Raw genomic sequence first — 17720 nt, 5'->3', positions numbered from 1 at the left:
GGGATCAGGGATATTCAACATATAACTTTCTGCTTCCACCTGCAGGTGTACGAGCCACACAAGTAATTCAGTGCGATGACAAATTAGGAATTCCATATGTGGTCATCATCGGTGTTTCATCTTTCCTGCTGGGTCTGGTGGTGGCTGTCCTGGTTCAGAGGTGCTGCTGCAAGAAGAAGCACAAGCGGACAAACAGTGAGACGCAGGACATCAACCCTGTCAACCAGGGCTACCGGGAGCTCTTCTTCAAAGAAGGTATAAGTAATAAAGGACTGAGGACCAGTATGGCTAGCAGTAGCGGGAGTTACACGTCCAACCCCTCATATTTCCAAAATTTGACAATTCACCAGGCGGCAGAGAAACAAGATGCATGGATTTACGGGACCACCTAAGCACCGCTCACAGCCATCGAAACATGATCTTAAAATGCCATCACTGCCAAAGATAATTATTCCATCTTATATTTTTGTGAAGATGTCTCTGTATTGTCTAAAGTTGTAGGGTTCCATGGTTTGTGCCTAAGACAAAGCTGTATGAAGGGGACCTTGATGCCAAATAATTCTAAAATATAGACGTTTGTCCGCTACAGTCGCAAATGCACCATTATTTGACTTTGGAGCCAAACTGAAAGATTGCGCCCTATCGAACTCGGTCACCATTTTAACAATGGTCACCATTATAACAGTGTTTTATCACTCCTCATAGTAATCTCCAGACACACCTTGTTTGTGTCTGTGATTTGGGTTAATGTCATCACTAGCAGCTCACATAATGCATACCTTGAGTGAAGGTCATTTTCTAATCTCTGACAAACACCATCGTGTATTATTGAAAAAGTACTACATTGTGTAGACCTAGCAGACACAGAGAACAGTAACTATATCTAGAACAAACCCATGTTAGTTCTATCGTGTTTTCAGTTTTTGTGGCCTCTTTGGGTTGTGTGATATTGATAATTCAAACTGGAATATTCTTGATGGAGTATTGCAGAAAGCAAAACATCTCATTGGAATCTAAATGGCAGTGATACACATTGCCATCATGTCCCTGTCTTTTTTCATAATTTGTTGTGGCAATGTCATATGTCCATATTAGGAGATGTGCCATTTCCATATTTGGAATCTGTTTCCATATTTGTAAAGTAGTTTCCATATTTGGAGTTAGAGCCGCCATATTTGGAGTTAAACTTTCCATATTAGGATGTGCAAAGGTGCTGGTAAATGAGAGAAGTGGATAGATTTGTCCACACAGGATTCTGTATACATGTAGTTGTTTTTTTTTATTGAAAGCCTTGGCTTAGAAATGTAGCCACATTCTGTGGAATTCACGATGAGAAGATGAATACGGTGGATTGCTATTGCTTAACTTCTCTGAAACAGCTAACAGAGGACAATTCTTAATTCATATCCAATCATATTACACAGGAAATTCAATATTTATATTGTAAGTAGCATATTATTTTCTATAGAGCTACAAATCAAAGGGAAGTATTTCCAAATAATTCTAAATTTCAGTACAACAAGAGGGTGATTCTTATATAGTAGGAATTAATGAGAGAGGCTGCAAATAATGAGAAAAAATTGAGCTAAAGTTGACCTAAAGAAAATAAAAAAAATAGGTTGTCAAAATCTAGTCAGGCTTTACTCTAGCAAAGCACATTAAAGGTCAAGGTTCAAATCAGTTCAGTTCATAAATGATAAAGTGGAGATATCCGGCAACTTGTTCTTCCAGAAAACTCCTGGAATACATGGCACACGATAGTCAGGCAAAAAAAAATCAGGAAATATGGTTCCAACACAGCGGAGGACGTGTGCGAAGTCTGGGAACCACGTGGCATGAAACGCAAATCCCATACTTTGAGGTGATATTTACCGTACAAAATCATTTGTGCTGTGTCTAAAAATTGGCCCTCTCTGAGAGAATTTAGAACGGCTAGTATTTATATGAGTGTAATTTATATGCACTTGGATTGTGTTGTATGGAATACCTCTGACTTCATTTGTTGTGATTTTATGGGCATTATATCCATGGGATATCAATCATCTTTTAGTATATTTTTTATATCATTATTCATGTTCAGTGTTACCATTCTTGAAAACACATGTCCAAGTGCTGCTTTGGTTCACTCTGAGCAGTACTAGCTGTTACGGAATCCCTCCGTCATGACCAATTCTTACATTCCGTGCAAATGATTTTGATTACCATATCGCACATGCAAGCTATCCTAAACTGACTTTAAACCTGCCACAAAAAAAAAAAGAAAAGCTTAGCTGCTGTTTTGTTTTATTTTAAAGTGCTACAATTAGGGTGAACGGCTTTTAGATTGTAGTCGATAATTTTGGTATAGTTTTCGTCTTAAAGTAGAGATCTAGTGTTTCTATGGGTAGATTGCAATAGTTGGGACATAAAATTGCTTTGATGCTTCTACATCACAATTTTTTTTTCTCTCAATATAACTCACTCAGCTGTAAATAGTCCAGCAAGTTGCACCATAAGTCCACAAATATAAATATGCCCTCTAATCCTTTCACTTCCAAAAGTTTCTATTATACAAAGTTTATATATAAGTTGTGTTTTTTTTCAATCTTTTTAATTTTGGACCAAAGGAACATAAAACTCGTCTCTGCGTCATGGTTTTTGAAGTAAAATGAAAGTGACGTTGATTTACAAAAGGAAACAAGATGAACTGTGAAAGGGTTAAACTTTTGTAAAGCTTTTTAGAAATTTTGCAAAATGATGCACGTACTTTAGTTGTAGCTCTGTCCGCTCCATCAAGGTCTGAGTACTTAACTGTAGCAATAACTTAAAGGTACTTTATCAGTAGTCAAATATTTTATGTAGGAGAAATTAGAAAGCTTTTCTGGAAGACACGGTAAGGTGCCTAGTTGTGGGTTAATGGATGTCAGGATTTTGTATTTCTGTGGAATTTTTCAACAAGATCAAGAAGCAGACCCAACCGCCAACTCTGAGTGGAGTGACTATGTCACTGTTTTTGTCAAAGTTTTTCCTGCAATAAGTGTCTTATATTGTCAACGTACCAACGTGAACTGAGCCTTGTCGTTGAGGGCGCTCTATCACCCAATTTGGTCTATGAATGATGGCGCTCTACAAATTGTTGGTTGATGGATCTGAAGATTTGTTAACAAAAATGCACAGAATGTTACTCACCTATGAAATATGTTACCTATATCATATACAAGGACCCATTTCATGGTCAGTATTTATCATTGTTCAAATTTTGCAATATGTACATGGAGTACAAACAGATTAAATTTTGTCATTTATGAGATAGAAACTTAAACATATATAAGGTGCATAGGAAATATTTTACTTGTGTATATACATTATTGACTATTGTTTTATGTGACCACCCATTATTTTACATCATCACATTCAAATATTTTGAACAGAAAACCCTGTGTGGTGTTGTGATTTGTTTTGTAAACATTGTCACCCATCAACTACCATAAAAGGTCATGTATCAGGTAACAGAACTTTCCCAGGATGCACCAGTTTGTGTTTTTATTTCGCCTTTAACCATCTTGCAACTGCAGTGTGAAAATGCCAAATTTATGTGGTGTTAAGGTAGAATGTGCCTCTGGGACAAATTTTTACAATTCTTCTCTGAACTACCACTTGGTAGGACTTCTTTTAGAACTCTTGGAGTAAGAAAAATGTTTGCAGTCTTAGTTTTCCAAAACTTGAAATTATATTTTTCTCCCTAGAGTTACACATTTCAAATATCGATAAATGTTGGATAATTTGTTCCTCCAGTACCAAACTTTGCGTAGTAAATTCTGATTTTTATTCATAATTTGGTAAGAGAATGGTTAATAGTTTCACTGAGGAAGTTCTAATCTTTCACTTTTGAGGCGCATACTATCTTAATGAGATAGTACAATGACAAAACGACGACTGATACTTCCTGTATAAGAGATTAAGAAAAAATTTCTTTCAAAAAGTAGAGTTATATTTTCACAGGTGGCCTAAAAGGATCAAAAATCAGAGAGTGAATTTAATAAAAAAGTGTTCTAGGGAGGAAATAGAAACTGTGAGGCCGGGATCTTTGATTATTTTCCTGTGAAAAAATATATTATGTAAACTTTCTGATTTGTAAATCAAATCATACATTGATATCTTTAAGTTGACTTTATTGAGAGTACACCCCGTTTTTAACTATTAAGGAAATGACAGTACCTTTGAGTAGGACTTTAACTCATTTAACTTTGTGGGAATGTCATAAAATGTACAGAACCCAAGCGTTGTATAAAAGTCGACCATTTTTCTCCACAATCAAATTCACTACATCCTAATATTGTGATTGTACAACTCACATCAACGAGGAATAGTCACAGAAGTATTTTCAGTGAACTTGATGACAGTCAAATTCAAGTTTATCCAGTCAGCAGGGCTGAGGAGTACCAGGTGCGGAGTACAGATATGAGTCATAATTGAAAAAGGGAGCGCTTTGATTTGATAAGTAACATCGATACTAGATCCGAGACGATGGATAGTGAATAACTATGTAAGATGTGTGCACTGTGCGCCAGAGTAAACAAGATTCAGTGACAAGATAAATCACGGACTGTTGGTGCAACTCTTCAGATGACAGGATAAATTATATGCAAAAATTGTCTGGATAATTCATACTTGCCCATTTTGATAAATATGTGGTAACAATTTTTTGAAACGCGGCTGCCATTGCTGTGAAATTCTGAAGTCAGTATTGTATATCTTTTCATGGCCCACACGCCTTACCCACACAAAGTACAATTAGATTTAGACTTTACGGGTACATAGCTACTCATTATCTTGCTAGTCGCTGGAGTAGAAAAGCTTTTATCAAAATTTTACTGTGCCCATATGTGATGCATTCGATTGATTTTTGTATTTGTTCCAATTAGTGTAGTTTTCTGTTCATTTACAGATTTCTTTGAAGATGATATTTAATCTTTGTACATTCTGTTCCTCCTTTATAATATTCTATGTAATGTTTTGAGCATTTCAACAAAAAAACAGTATTTCAAAGACAAGAATTTTTAATCAAGTTTATCAAAAGACCTATCATTAATTGGTGCTCTTTTTTATATTTAACAGAAACTTTTCTTTTTTTTCAAATGTATATTTTTGAAGTAGAGGAGACAAAGACGTTGAAAGAATATGCTGAGTAAATGTTCTGTTGGGAATATTCACATAATTATAGATAGAGATTGTCCAGTCTGTTTTCTCCGGGAAAATATCAGTATTTTTGAAGCATGTTCTTCCTTGTGTTGTTTGTAAAATTTGTCTTGAAGTCATTGTCACTGTTTAACTATGAAGTAAATTATTTGATAGTTGATCGTGTCCAAGAAAATACTAACATTTCTGAAATAAGCAAGTCTACCTATTTATACCTCAGATGAGAGATTAGTAATTTTTGTCAAAACAAAGCATTGTTAGAGTCCAGGACCAGTAAAATGTCAGACGGCAACAAAGAGAATGACACAGATTTTGACGTTTCTTAAACCTTCAAGTTGGATGATGTTTCTGATATGAAACGTAAATCCTGTTGATCTGAAAGAACGGTGAATTTTGTCCTTCCTGACGTCTCTCTTGTCTCGTTGCAACACACTGTATTCTTGCAGAAAAGTTTCACTTGATGTGTGACAGTCATGAACCATAAAGATTGATTTCCCAGACTGAAGGAGCAAACTTTCCCCAAAAACTGATAAGCATGCTATGCTGTAGCTTTGAACGATCATTTCTGTATTATAGAGCAGAACTGGGTACATTGACTGCAAATGTTTATGTGAAAAGTGGTTCAGATTGTTCCATAGACAGTGTGACTAGCTTGCCCTGTATCAACAAAAACCTCGAAGACTTTTGCAAAATTTGGGAAAGAATAAAAAAGAGTGAAAAATCCTTATTAACTTATTTTCTACAAAAGGATATGATAAAATATATATTTACCATTGTAAAACAATGACATGGAAGAAGAGTATACTTTGTAAGGTTCACGACTTTCCCCCAAGATGGGTCGCAAAAATGTGACTAGACTCCCTAAAAGGAAGGGAAAATAATGCTAAACATAGAGTACTGTGAAATATTAATACACAAAATTAACCTTCCTTGATTCGACTTTCATGATGATCAAATCCTGTCATTTTTATGGCTTTAAAATATATAACAACTCGTATATTGTGTGCATTTTAGAAAATTGACAAGACAATATTTTGAAAGTCTGTCATTGCCTCTATGCAAAGCATTTTGCTCATCAATCAAGACATCTTTATCTGTTCCAAAGTGGATGACAAACTCAAGCCACAGGATGCTGGGAGTGCAAGGTACAGCCACTTGATCAGTGCAGATGTAGACAAACAACTATAGATCTCTGGAGATGATTTCTATATGTAGGAGTGAGGTGACAGCACTGCTAAACTAACTTGGGAATTTCTTTTGCAACTCTGGTGTTTTCTTTAACATTTTTGTTGTCATGGCAGCTTTTTTTAGCGCTTTGTAGATGTAGAATTCTTTTTTGTTAGTCTTTGAAAACTTGTTATTAAAAGTTATAAAACAAAAAGTTGTTTTGATTGTAATCTTGTTTCAGCCATCTTTTCAACACAGCCAAGACATAGCATAAGTTATTACAAGTAGCATGTCGTAGGGGCAACGTCAAAAGCTCAATGAAGGATAGAAGACTGAATCCTTTTAGTTGGGGGGTGGGAGTACCAAAATTTACTAAGTGATATCGGCAATTCTTGATTTCAAAAGGGAATGGTTTATAAGTTTTCATTTGAGCAAGTTTTGTTTTTCAATTTCAAGCAGAGTACTACCTTATTACATCAAGAGCAATACAATCCACTTGAAGCCCCCTCTCATCTTTGTCATTGGTATGATCTTGTTTATTCCATAGTTTGACTTACCAACAAAATGGGGTAGAAGGCCACCAAATCTGCCATCTGAAATTATTGCTTGAATATGTTTATCTGTGCAGATGTTTAGCTCAGGCTTACATCAAGGACAGTCGCCTTTGGTAATTAAGAGCTGTAGCTTTGATGCAATGTCCAAACTTGCCAAGTTCACGACCCAAATGTTTCTCGAATTCTAGCTTTATAAGGCATATCTATACATAGTTTTACATGATTGTTTGTATAGTGGTGCAACAAAGGCACACTTACTGTTTACTTGAAATCAAAATAGTTAATATAAATTTATATCAATGATACTTCAGTTTTCACATTTGAATCCCAACACACAAGTACAACACTGTTCATCACACATCCCTGACACAATGAAAAGTTGAACCAACCAGAGTGTCCATCACATCAATATAACGCTTTATTACGACTCAAACTGTTACAGAAAATGTTGCATCAAGCTATGATGGAAATAATATTTTTTTCTTCATGTCCCTTGTGTGTTACCCGTATTCATCTATTCATGTTGTACACAAATGTAAGGTTATATAGTGCACAAGTTTCATGATTTCAGGGAAATAGGAGAACTTGTAGAATACAAAGTTAACATCACTGTACGTGTAAAATGAATGTAACTAGCACTTTGCTAAAATGTTTGTGAACAGAGGTAATGGCTTTTATGCCGGATGGTTAGTCCCGGAGTTTTTTACAGTTTGGACGTGTCAGGATCTTCTTGGCGTTTGTTGTAAGACATATGCGATAGTCTGCTTCGGCAACATTTGTGATTTTACGGTGAAGACGACACAGTTACATTTTCGCTCTCCAACTTGATACTTAGTCAACTTCTTCGATGGTTGGGCCAGCGCTGCCACCATCACTCTGGGCACCGGCGAAGTCACCAGGCATACCACCTGGCATACCGCCAGGCATACCACCTGGCATTCCGGCACCACCGGCAGCCTGGTACAGCTTGGTGATGATGGGTTTGCATACGTCTTCAATTTCTTTCAGTCTGTCTTCAAATTCGTCCTTTTCTGCAGTCTATTTATACAAAATGATCAAAAGTTAACAAAGATGCAGTATTTTCAAGTCAAGTATTGAGCCGATGTGTTCAGGGGTGGGTAGTTATGTATTTTCACCTGATTGGCATAGTAGGTTACACCAGATTAAGTCGGTAAAAATCGTATTTAGAGTATGTGTTTTCAGGGGCTTTGAAAAGTTTAATAATTTGTTAAAATGCACTGTTCATGCCTCACTGGTTTAACCATCTTGACCTGATAGTGAAATATTAACTGGGTTAGGACAAGGGTTTATGAATTCTGCATTCATGATGATAATACAGCATGGTAGAAATTATAGTTTCACTCAAATTCACAGATTTTGGACTTATCATTATTCACTTTGTTAAGTACTGAATGTTTAATGTATATTTTTTGAAAAATTGTAAATCTTCTCTTGATTTCCCCCTTGTTTATGTAAAGGTGTTTATGAAGTCAAAGGTCAAATGCACATCAGTGCTGATACATACCTGGTTGGAATCAAGCCATGAGATGATTTCCTGGCATTTCTCAGTTATCTTTGTCCTGTCTTCATCACTGATCTTATCCTTGATTTTTTCATCTTCCACGGTGTTCTTCATGTTGAAAGCATAGCTTTCCAGGTTGTTCTTGGCTGTGATTCTCTCAAGCTGTACTTTGTCATCATTCTTGAAACGTTCTGCGTCTTGGACCATTCGCTCAATTTCCTCTTTCGATAGACGACCTACAAAAGTTAAAGAAGTCCTCTTTTTAACACTGATGCAGTCATATCACACTTTATTGGATCACTTTTTCATGACTAAATTTCCTAGTCTTTAATAAAGAACTTTACCTTTGTTACCCTTAAAGGCGGAGCCTCCCTTTAAAAGGACGCCAAGGTATGGCGGCGTTCATCGTGTAAGTGGACACCAAACAGGCAACACGCGGGGACACGCTCCAGAAAATGCCACTTTTTAGTTTTCCCCGGCTGCAAAAACACAGACAGACTGCCAAGCGGTCAGCGTGAAGTTGCTGCCGATCGAACTCTGTGGTTATATTCAAAGTCTAACGCGACTGGAAGACAATTTTTCAGGAAATTCGAGCGTTTGTGGTGGGGAATCAATGACTGTTGGCGATTTGAACCGACCGTCAATCAAAAGCTTGCATAAACTCTGTTTGCAGGATTAGCAAAATGTGACAAAAGGTTGAGATCAGTTTGTGTAATTAATGTTATAGAAATCAAACATCATACTGGCCATGTGTTTGACTGGGAGGAGAACTCCACTAATGCGAGAACCTGGGATTGAAAAGTGCACCCTTAAGTGTAAAGTTGATATTTCACCATCAGGTAAAGTTGGTTAAAACCACTGCAGCTAAACATGTCCTTATACAGCATTTTAACAAAATATTGAACTTTTAAAGGCCCCTGAAAATAGCTCTCCTGTAAACATAATTATTATTGACTACAGCTGCTACAACAGACCAAGCAAAGTGGGTGCTTGAAAATACATATGGTTTTGACTCAATACCACTTTTTACCGACTTAGCATGAGGGAAAGTGATACTGTCCAGCAAGAAAAGGTTTATAAGCACAGTTCTCAATCCCTAATTCTCATACTCAGTCAATGTTTACACTGACAATCTTCATGGGTTTTATTCCTCATTTTTCTTTTTGAAGGCTTTAACGAGCAAGGAGTTCCTTCTGTGAGAAAGCTGATGAACTATAGCCTAGGCATGTAAGGAAAATGAGCCAAGAGGATTAAATCCTGCCCCACATTATAGGTCTGCAATACTTGTGTTCTGATATTTTGTATCGCAGACTCATCCAAAACGGTCCAAGGACCATGTACAGTATCTGTCAATTGTCAAAAGTAAATTTTAGCTGAATTTCAGCCAGCATTGCGTAAAAAAGTAAACCTTTAGGCATGATTGAAACTTCCAGAGTCAATTGCATAAAACAAACAAATTTGTTAAAAATGCTTCCCCGTCACATGCAAAATACATTTCCATCAACGGAGTGCTTGAACGGTAGTGCAGTTGATTCCATTACACGCACTCTTCAACTGGGATTGACAATTTGATGCCTACTCGCATGAGTCACTTTGTGTGCCATAAAACTTTATGATAAGGTGAACCTGTAGATTATCCTAGTTCCAATAGGAACATATTATTTTCACACGGGGAAAACTTGTACCAATATGGTTTGATTGCTGTGATCACATTCAAGTCTACAGATGAGCATGCACCGAATGAGAGTCGCTTCATTTGAAGCCTTGAACCCAGAAAAAGAATAGAACAAGAGGCTGCTGCTTTTCTGCTTGAGAGAAGATGATTTTCCTCACCTTTGTCATTGGTGATGGTGATTTTGTTCTCTTTGCCAGTGCTCTTGTCCATGGCAGACACATTCAGGATACCGTTGGCATCAATGTCAAAGGTCACTTCAATCTGAGGCACACCACGAGGTGCAGGTGGTATGCCAGACAATTCAAATTTGCCGAGCAGGTGCTGAAAATAACAATAAACATGTATGATGCAACCAACTTCACCAATGAATGCCTTTGAAAGGATTGGTTTTAAGATGCAACAAAAATGTCCAAAAGGAGGGGAAAAACTCCTATATACAGTTCAAAACCCCACTTGAAATGGTCTGGGATCAAGATTGATTTAAAGTTTTGATGGACGTTTTGGGCATATGGCTCTGCATAATGAGTGAGTTGGTAAGTTAGCAATGTTGTGCTTTACCTTCACATATAACGGGCAGTTCACCAAGGCTGACTTTTATGTATCTGCTACCTTTTGGGTTATTTATTCCGGAAAAGCCATTTTCGCCACGTATAACTCATGCGATTTCTTACTTGAGCAAAAAATGGATAAAACTAGTGGCGGAAGTTGCATTATAGGGCTTCATCAACTCAATGTATTTTGAATCATTGGAAAAAGTGCTGAGCTTGGCGCTTTCATTAAAACTTGTTCCATGGGCACGAACAGACCTTCCAAACAGCCTTTCTAGAATATGAGGATACTTACGCATTCCTTGGTCATGGCACGTTCACCCTCATTGACTTGGATGAGCACACCGGGCTGGTTGTCAGCGTACGTCGTGAAGACCTGGGTTTGTTTTGTCGGGATGGTTGTATTACGTTTGATGAGGGTTGTCATGACGCCGCCTGCCGTCTCGATACCAAGTGACAAGGGAGCCACATCAAGCAGTAGGAGATCAGATACCTCCTCGGACTTGTCTCCAGAAAGAATGGCAGCCTGAACAGCTGTGGGTGTAATGGTACAGCTGTGAGTACAGTGAAACCTGTCTAAACCAAAACCTTCAGGGACTGAGAAAATTGCTGTGTTTGGAGAGGTGTGATCAGTTTATAGATCTCTCGGTCCTTTTAACATAGAGTTCTATTGGAATGGGACTGGGAACAGGGTTCAGTTTAGACAGGTTTCACTGTATCTCAGTACAAACGTCATTCAGGGCAGGGAAAAGTAGTTCGTACTAATTAATGTTTAGAGATCTAAAAAACAGTGCCCTGTCTCTGCAAGAGGTTAGTTTAAATTAAAAGGAAGGGGTCACTAGAACAGCACCTATGCAACTACTGTGATACAATTACAATGTATTTCATGCACACGATCTAGATGCATCACGACAACATTACATGAGCTCCAACACTTAAATTTTACAACGTACACAATGTACATAATGACAAAAATGTTTTAAACTTTTATCAAATTAATTAAACTTTTATCTGCCCTTTAGGGCAGTTCCAACCACTCCTCTCTTTAAAGGTATACTGTCACCTGTTCAAATTTTGCAACAGTTACCATGGAAAGAGAAAATCTAACCAGTCACAGATTTTAAGCGGGTGGCCGCTTTTTAAAAACAGCACCCTCACATGGGCAGTTTGAATACCAAGGAACGCCCCTTAGATTACAGGCGACACATAAACAAGACTGAAGGTTTTGATAAAATTTAGGAAGGCAATAGAGCACTGTCCAATTTTAACATATGGTACATAAATGTGCCATCGACTGCATTCTGTCTTATATAAGTTTGGTCAACTTAGAATTCTACCATTAAAGTTTCACTTATTCTCAACAAGTTCACGTACCACATAGCGGGCTGACACCAAAAGGTGTTGGGGTCTCTGAAAGTTTTACACAGGTTTACGTACCAGCACCATAGGCGACGGCTTCATCGGGATTGATGCTCTTGTTCAACTCCTTGCCACTGAAGAAGTCTTTCAGGATTGACTGGATCTTTGGGATACGTGTAGAGCCACCAACCAGTACAATATCGTGAATGTCTGCCTTGGCCAATTTAGAATCACGCAGGGCTTTTTCCACTGGTTTTAGAGTTTCTCGGAACAAGTCTCCGTTCTTCTCTTCAAAACGAGCACGAGTGAGAGTCGTGTAGAAGTCTATGCCTTCAAATAAGGCATCAATTTCAATGCTATAAAACAGCAAAAAGACAGAAATAATGATTTATTACGATGTGGTCTCTAGTTTCTCTTTTGATAAAGTAATATTTCATAAAATATTAAAACAGTGGGTTGTTGCCACTTTCGAATGAACGTGCAATTTCTCAAACTTACCAAATTTCAACTTGTTCAGGAGTTATGTTTTGCGTTTTTAGAAATATGAATGTCTAGGAACCAGTTGTTATGGGTAGATCTTGTTTTAGAGAGGGAATGTTCCTACCTGGAATTTGTCTACTTTGACAACCCTAAATTATTGAAAATGCTTATTTATATAGCTAGGGGAGTGCCTGTTTGTGAAAAAGCAAATCACCTTGCTTGGGCGCTGGACGAGAGGGTTCTCTTGGCTCGTTCACAAGCAGTTCTTAATCGCCGAACAGCACGCTTGTTGGTGCTAAGGTCTTTCTTGTGCTTCCGCTTGAACTCCTCAGCAAAATGTTTGACCATTCGGCTGTCGAAGTCTTCCCCTCCCAGGTGAGTGTCCCCAGCAGTGGACTTGACCTCAAAGATGCCATCGTCGATTGTCAGAATTGACACATCAAAGGTGCCGCCACCGAGGTCAAAGATTAGCACATGGCGCTCAGCACCGACCTTTAACAGGCAAGAAAAAATTAACTTTATTTCAGTAACCTTTAAACCATCATGATTTCGAGACCAAATTCACTGTTACAAATGCATGGTGATCATAGACCTGTTCAAAAGGAACTAAAGTTAACAAGTTAGAAAAATTCCCATTTGCACAAGTGCCAAATAAATACTTTTCATGAAACCATTACTGCAGCAAGAATGGAGCCTGCAGATTTTCATTTACAGATTGCCATGGGAACAAAACATGTTGCTGTACAATTCTCCTTTCCAGTCATAGCAAAGGACAGGGAAGCAGCAAAGACCTTGTTCAGCACATTCAACTGTGGGCACATTGATTTTATCACACATGAACGCAAAGACAGTGCGTGACAATTTTCAGTATGTGCCGGGCGAGGTTACGTAATTTCAGTAAAGTAATCATTGTCCAAAGAATATTTCTCTAGAATCTTTTTCTACTGTATATGATGTACTGGGCTTCATTACACAAAGTACAGATGAGGTACACACTCTGCTTATCAACGCCATTATGCTGTAGCCATTGGCTTTTTTCTCTTTCTGCCTTTGGTAATCATGTTTCGGTTGGTCGTGGTTTTGCTAGACACGTGAAAACAGACGCAAAAGCCATTCTTTATGAGGACCAATCACATCCCTACATCTGATTTAATCAAGATTTATGATGTCCAACTTCAACAAACTTGCAAGGCACCCCCATGCAAAATGACAAAACTTATATCATTAGCCCCGTTAAACCACAAAAACATCACTGTGCAAAATTACCATTTCTTGGATCTCTTTTCCACATATTGTTTTTGATTTGAGAAGTTGCTTTTTCCAAAGAGAAAAAAAGGGTGAATCAATTTGGAACTCAACAGAACTTGTCAGTTGGTTTTTTCACGGCAAACTCACCTTTTTGTCAAGGCCGTAGGCAATGGCAGCAGCAGTGGGCTCATTGATGATACGTAATACGTTAAGACCAGAGATTACGCCTGCATCCTTGGTGGCTTGACGCTGGGAGTCGTTGAAGTAGGCTGGAACTGTCACCACAGCATTGTTGACTTTCTGAAAACGATATAAATGAGAATATGGAATCAAAATACTTCGCTATATGCGCTGAAATTCTACTACTCCTTGATCTTCCTTAAAAGGTAGCCTTGGCAACTGAATAGCTCTTTGCAATGTAAAATAATTTTCTTCTCAGAAATAATGTGTGAAGTCGAGTTAGCAAACAGCACTTTAATTTTGTACATGACCAGTTAAAAAGTTTGTGCGATAAAAAATATCTCATCTTCTTTTCATATGATATCAATACATCATGATGTGGGATATTCTCCTCTGTTCGGCCATGGCTATATCTCTGTTGAGTAAAAACCGGCTGAGTTACATGCAAGACGTTCCTGTGAGAAATGTGTATGCAACCTGGGGGTCCTGCCCTCACTGTCAAATGTGAGATATAGAGGAATCACATAGTGCCTTGCCTTCACAAACTGTACTGCTAGTGGACTAGCCAAAACATACCTTTCCAAGATACGCTTCGGCAGTTTCCTTCATCTTGAGGAGAACCATGGAACTGATTTCTTCTGGGTAGAAAGATTTTGTTTCTGCTTTGTACTCCACTTGAATCTTGGGTCTACCCCCTTCACTGATCACGGTGAATGGCCAGAGTTTCATGTCTTGTTGGACTACTGTGTCTTCCATTCGACGACCAATCAAACGCTTGGCATCTGAAAGACAACAGTTAAACCGCAGCATGTACAAGTTAATATAGGTCATCAACAATGGTCAGTTACAGATAAAAATAGGAAAACTTGCATATTATACATGAGTCAATTTTGCATAATTGCCAAACTAAGAAAACTCAACCAAAAGTTAAGTTCTTAAACTCTTTCATGGTATATGCTGAATCTTTCCAGTTTTCTCCCCAGACTAATTAAAGCATAGTAGATGGTATACATGGTATTATTTAATTTTGGTAACACACCAGAAATTAATTAACACAACAATTGCATCGTTATGCAAATCAGAAATACTATTAGAAATTCCAGGCAAGAATACTACTTTCAAATAGTATTTGTGTTGGCGACCAAATTAGGTATGCTGGCACCGTTGCCATTTACTGGTCTGTAAATATCGTTCTTCAGGAACAGTGTTACCATGGCAACAGCAAGTTCGCAGGTCAAGAAATTATGTGCCCCCTCAGTTTCATATTCCCATGTATCAAATTGAATTTCAAACATTTATTTTTTTTAATTTTCAAGATCATGCAGAGTGACAGTAATAGATACTAATAGATACATGTGTTCAATGCTGTCCAGCATCTTCCTTGGTCAGCATGAGATGAAATTTTAATAATGAAATTTAAACTCACCAAATACAGTGTTGTTTGGGTTCATAGCAACTTGATTCTTGGCAGCATCTCCGATGAGACGCTCTGTGTCTGTGAAAGCCACGTAGCTGGGAGTTGTACGGTTTCCCTGGTCGTTGGCTATGATTTCAACTTTGCCATGCTGGAATACACCAACACAGGAGTATGTTGTACCCAAATCAATACCAACTGCTGGTGCTTTGGCGGCCATGTTTCTGGAGGGTTAAATGAAAGGATATTTTATAAGGTATTTTTCCCATTTACTGTACAAGTTATTTCAGGATTTTGTTCTAATAGCAAGGGGGCATAATAAATGCAAATTAAGGTTTATCAAAGTATTGGTAAATCAAGGTTGTTATTTAGATCAAATATCACATTAAAGACTGCCTAAAGTTTCTTGCTCTTTTCCATCTTGTTATGTTCAACATATCTGATTTAGAAAAGTTAAAATACAGTTCTGTAACCTGGAGGCAAAGTGTAGACAGTAATCTGGAGGCAAAGTGACATAATTCTGCAGTTGATAAACTCGACAATGCTATACTACATCCTGAGCAGGAAATCAGTGTGGATTCTCACAATCAACTCTCTGTGTACATCAATATCTCAGGATTTCTCATTGAACGGGACATGACATGCATTTGTTTTTATTCTAGTGGGATTGATCTATTTAAAGAGTGGGACTCGTGTGACTGCGCATCCTGGAGAAAACACTGCATCAATACGTATCAGCCTGGAGGTTTGTGTATCCATTGAGTTCTACTGTGTATCTTTGAACAGCCAAAGGGGTCCCATGTACCCCTGCCCCCTTGTTACCTTACTACCATACAGATGCACATGTGTGACCAGTCATTTTAATTGCCCGATTTCCACGGCAACAAAAGCTTCTGCTCCCTTGCCGTTGCAGTAACAAAATGACCCTTTGATAGAACTTTCAATCGAAAATACAGGACTTACACCATGTAAATACTCGATGTAAACAAGAACTCATGCAAGGGCCTGGGATTTAGGCCTGCCTCTAAGTTGAGACATGAACAGTCATATGCTGAATACAAGTTTGGCTCCAGGTGTTCAGACTCAGCATGGAGGTAGGAAGGGGATATGGGACTCTCCTCGCTACTTCCATGGACTTAGTTTGTGTTTTCTAGATCTCAGAGTGTTGGTAGGCTATATGTAAAGACTTACAACAGTAGAGATACGCTACATGATTACATCAGTTTTATTTGTGTCCGCCTAAGTGTTATTAAACTTAGTTGGTGCTGTTGCGAGGAAAACCTAGGCTTTCTGAGGTGACTTCGATTTCATGACAATGACGATAGCAGTTTTATTGTTATGCTAATATACTTGTGACGCTCCATGCCCATAAAAGGGTGGGTGAATGATGACGGCCATGGCTACACTAGCATTTGCGAGGAAATGGACGGAGAGAACAAGCGTGAAAATTTTGACGATTTTCCCACTTTGAGAAGAACGGAAATATTTGAGTTGTGTCTTTCCTATTGTTGTCTGTAAGAAGATTTTCTTATTTAATTTTTGAGTAGATTCGCTCAAGTGTTAGACGTGTGTCGCGTCCGGGAGTCTAACAGTTTGATTTACATATAGACAAAGCGCTTCTGGAATATTCTGTCGGTTTCTCCTCGTTTTCCGGTTACGTAACACTGAACCACGCCATCGACTCGAACATTTCAAAGGTGATAATGGTTTTATTCAAAGCCAAAAAATTAACAAAAGTTGCTAGCATTTCGTTTACAAAATAGTTTTTGAAACACGTTATTTGTGAAATATGGTGGGCCGAACTTGCGATAGGCCCTAACATGAAATACTTCCTGCCATGCCATAATCGTTTTCTCAGCGCCCCATGCTAACGTCTGCGAAATTGCCCGATTGACCTGCCTTTTCAAAATCATCAAATCTGTTTGAAGTTGGTAGCCGACCTTATTCCATGTTGAACGAGTAAACTCGTTTTTTTTCATTACATGTATATGAAACGGAGTCGTGCTTCACGGGCGTTAGCTTCAACCTTGAAAGTGAACGTGTTTGGCCCACACGCGTTAATCGGCCATTTTGGATTATTTGGAACAGCTAGTAACGTGATCGAGTTGAGGAAATTAGCGTCGAATGGCATGGGCGCCAAGTGAACATTTTGGCCAGGGTTGTCTTATAGCCCTTCCCGTGTATGATCAGTTATCCCATACTAAGATCGGGAAAAGATAAATCTCTTTTCGTTCGATCCAAGAACTAGGCCAATTACACATTGTAATTGAGTAAAAATGGAGAAAATATGAAAACACGAAAGATAAAAAAATACAGGAAAAAAAATTAAGCCATTCGCTTTAAATACATCAACCTATAGTATATACATACTAATATCTACCTATATTTAAACGAT

General features: G+C 38.1%; 2 protein-coding genes across 4 annotated transcripts in view; one reads left to right on the top strand and one right to left on the bottom strand.

Annotated features, from left to right (window-relative positions):
* The window catches only part of LOC139116964 (semaphorin-5A-like), a 54416-nt gene extending 50400 nt beyond the window's left edge, over nt 1-4016 (top strand). For 2 of the 3 annotated variants that reach the window (XM_070679717.1, XM_070679718.1), the window contains exon 26: nt 46-4016. In XM_070679717.1, coding sequence (XP_070535818.1) covers nt 46-392 — 347 coding nt within the window. In that variant the 3' untranslated portion in view covers nt 393-4016. The remainder of the gene's footprint in view (nt 1-45) is intronic. The other variant, XM_070679719.1, reaches the window with a different exon arrangement.
* A 3279-nt stretch (nt 4017-7295) lies between these two features.
* On the bottom strand, nt 7296-15568 carry LOC139116965 (heat shock cognate 71 kDa protein-like). The gene is made up of 9 exons (XM_070679720.1): nt 15338-15568; nt 14488-14693; nt 13879-14031; nt 12698-12975; nt 12082-12359; nt 10940-11178; nt 10255-10417; nt 8425-8657; nt 7296-7937 (listed from the first exon to the last, which is right to left on the bottom strand). The coding sequence occupies exons 1-9, from the start codon at nt 15543-15545 to the stop codon at nt 7731-7733; spliced, it is 1965 nt and encodes a 654-aa protein (XP_070535821.1). The 5' UTR covers nt 15546-15568; the 3' UTR covers nt 7296-7730.
* Between the last annotated feature and the right edge of the window lie 2152 nt (nt 15569-17720).

This window comes from Ptychodera flava, chromosome 18, assembly GCF_041260155.1.
Source record: "Ptychodera flava strain L36383 chromosome 18, AS_Pfla_20210202, whole genome shotgun sequence".
Taxonomy (NCBI): Eukaryota; Metazoa; Hemichordata; class Enteropneusta; family Ptychoderidae; genus Ptychodera; species Ptychodera flava.
This window is presented reverse-complemented; position numbering and strand designations above follow the sequence as displayed.

Bases quoted from the DNA above. Each gene is read 5' to 3' on its own strand.
- LOC139116965 (XM_070679720.1), bottom strand. From the start codon at position 15,545: ATGGCCGCCAAAGCACCAGCAGTTGGTATTGATTTGGGTACAACATAC. The intron at 12,360-12,697 runs GTGATTTGCTTT...GCTGTTTTATAG, and splicing joins TCGTCCAGCGCCCAAGCAAG to CATTGAAATTGATGCCTTAT. The intron at 11,179-12,081 runs GTACGTAAACCT...TTACACCCACAG, and splicing joins AGCCGTCGCCTATGGTGCTG to CTGTTCAGGCTGCCATTCTT.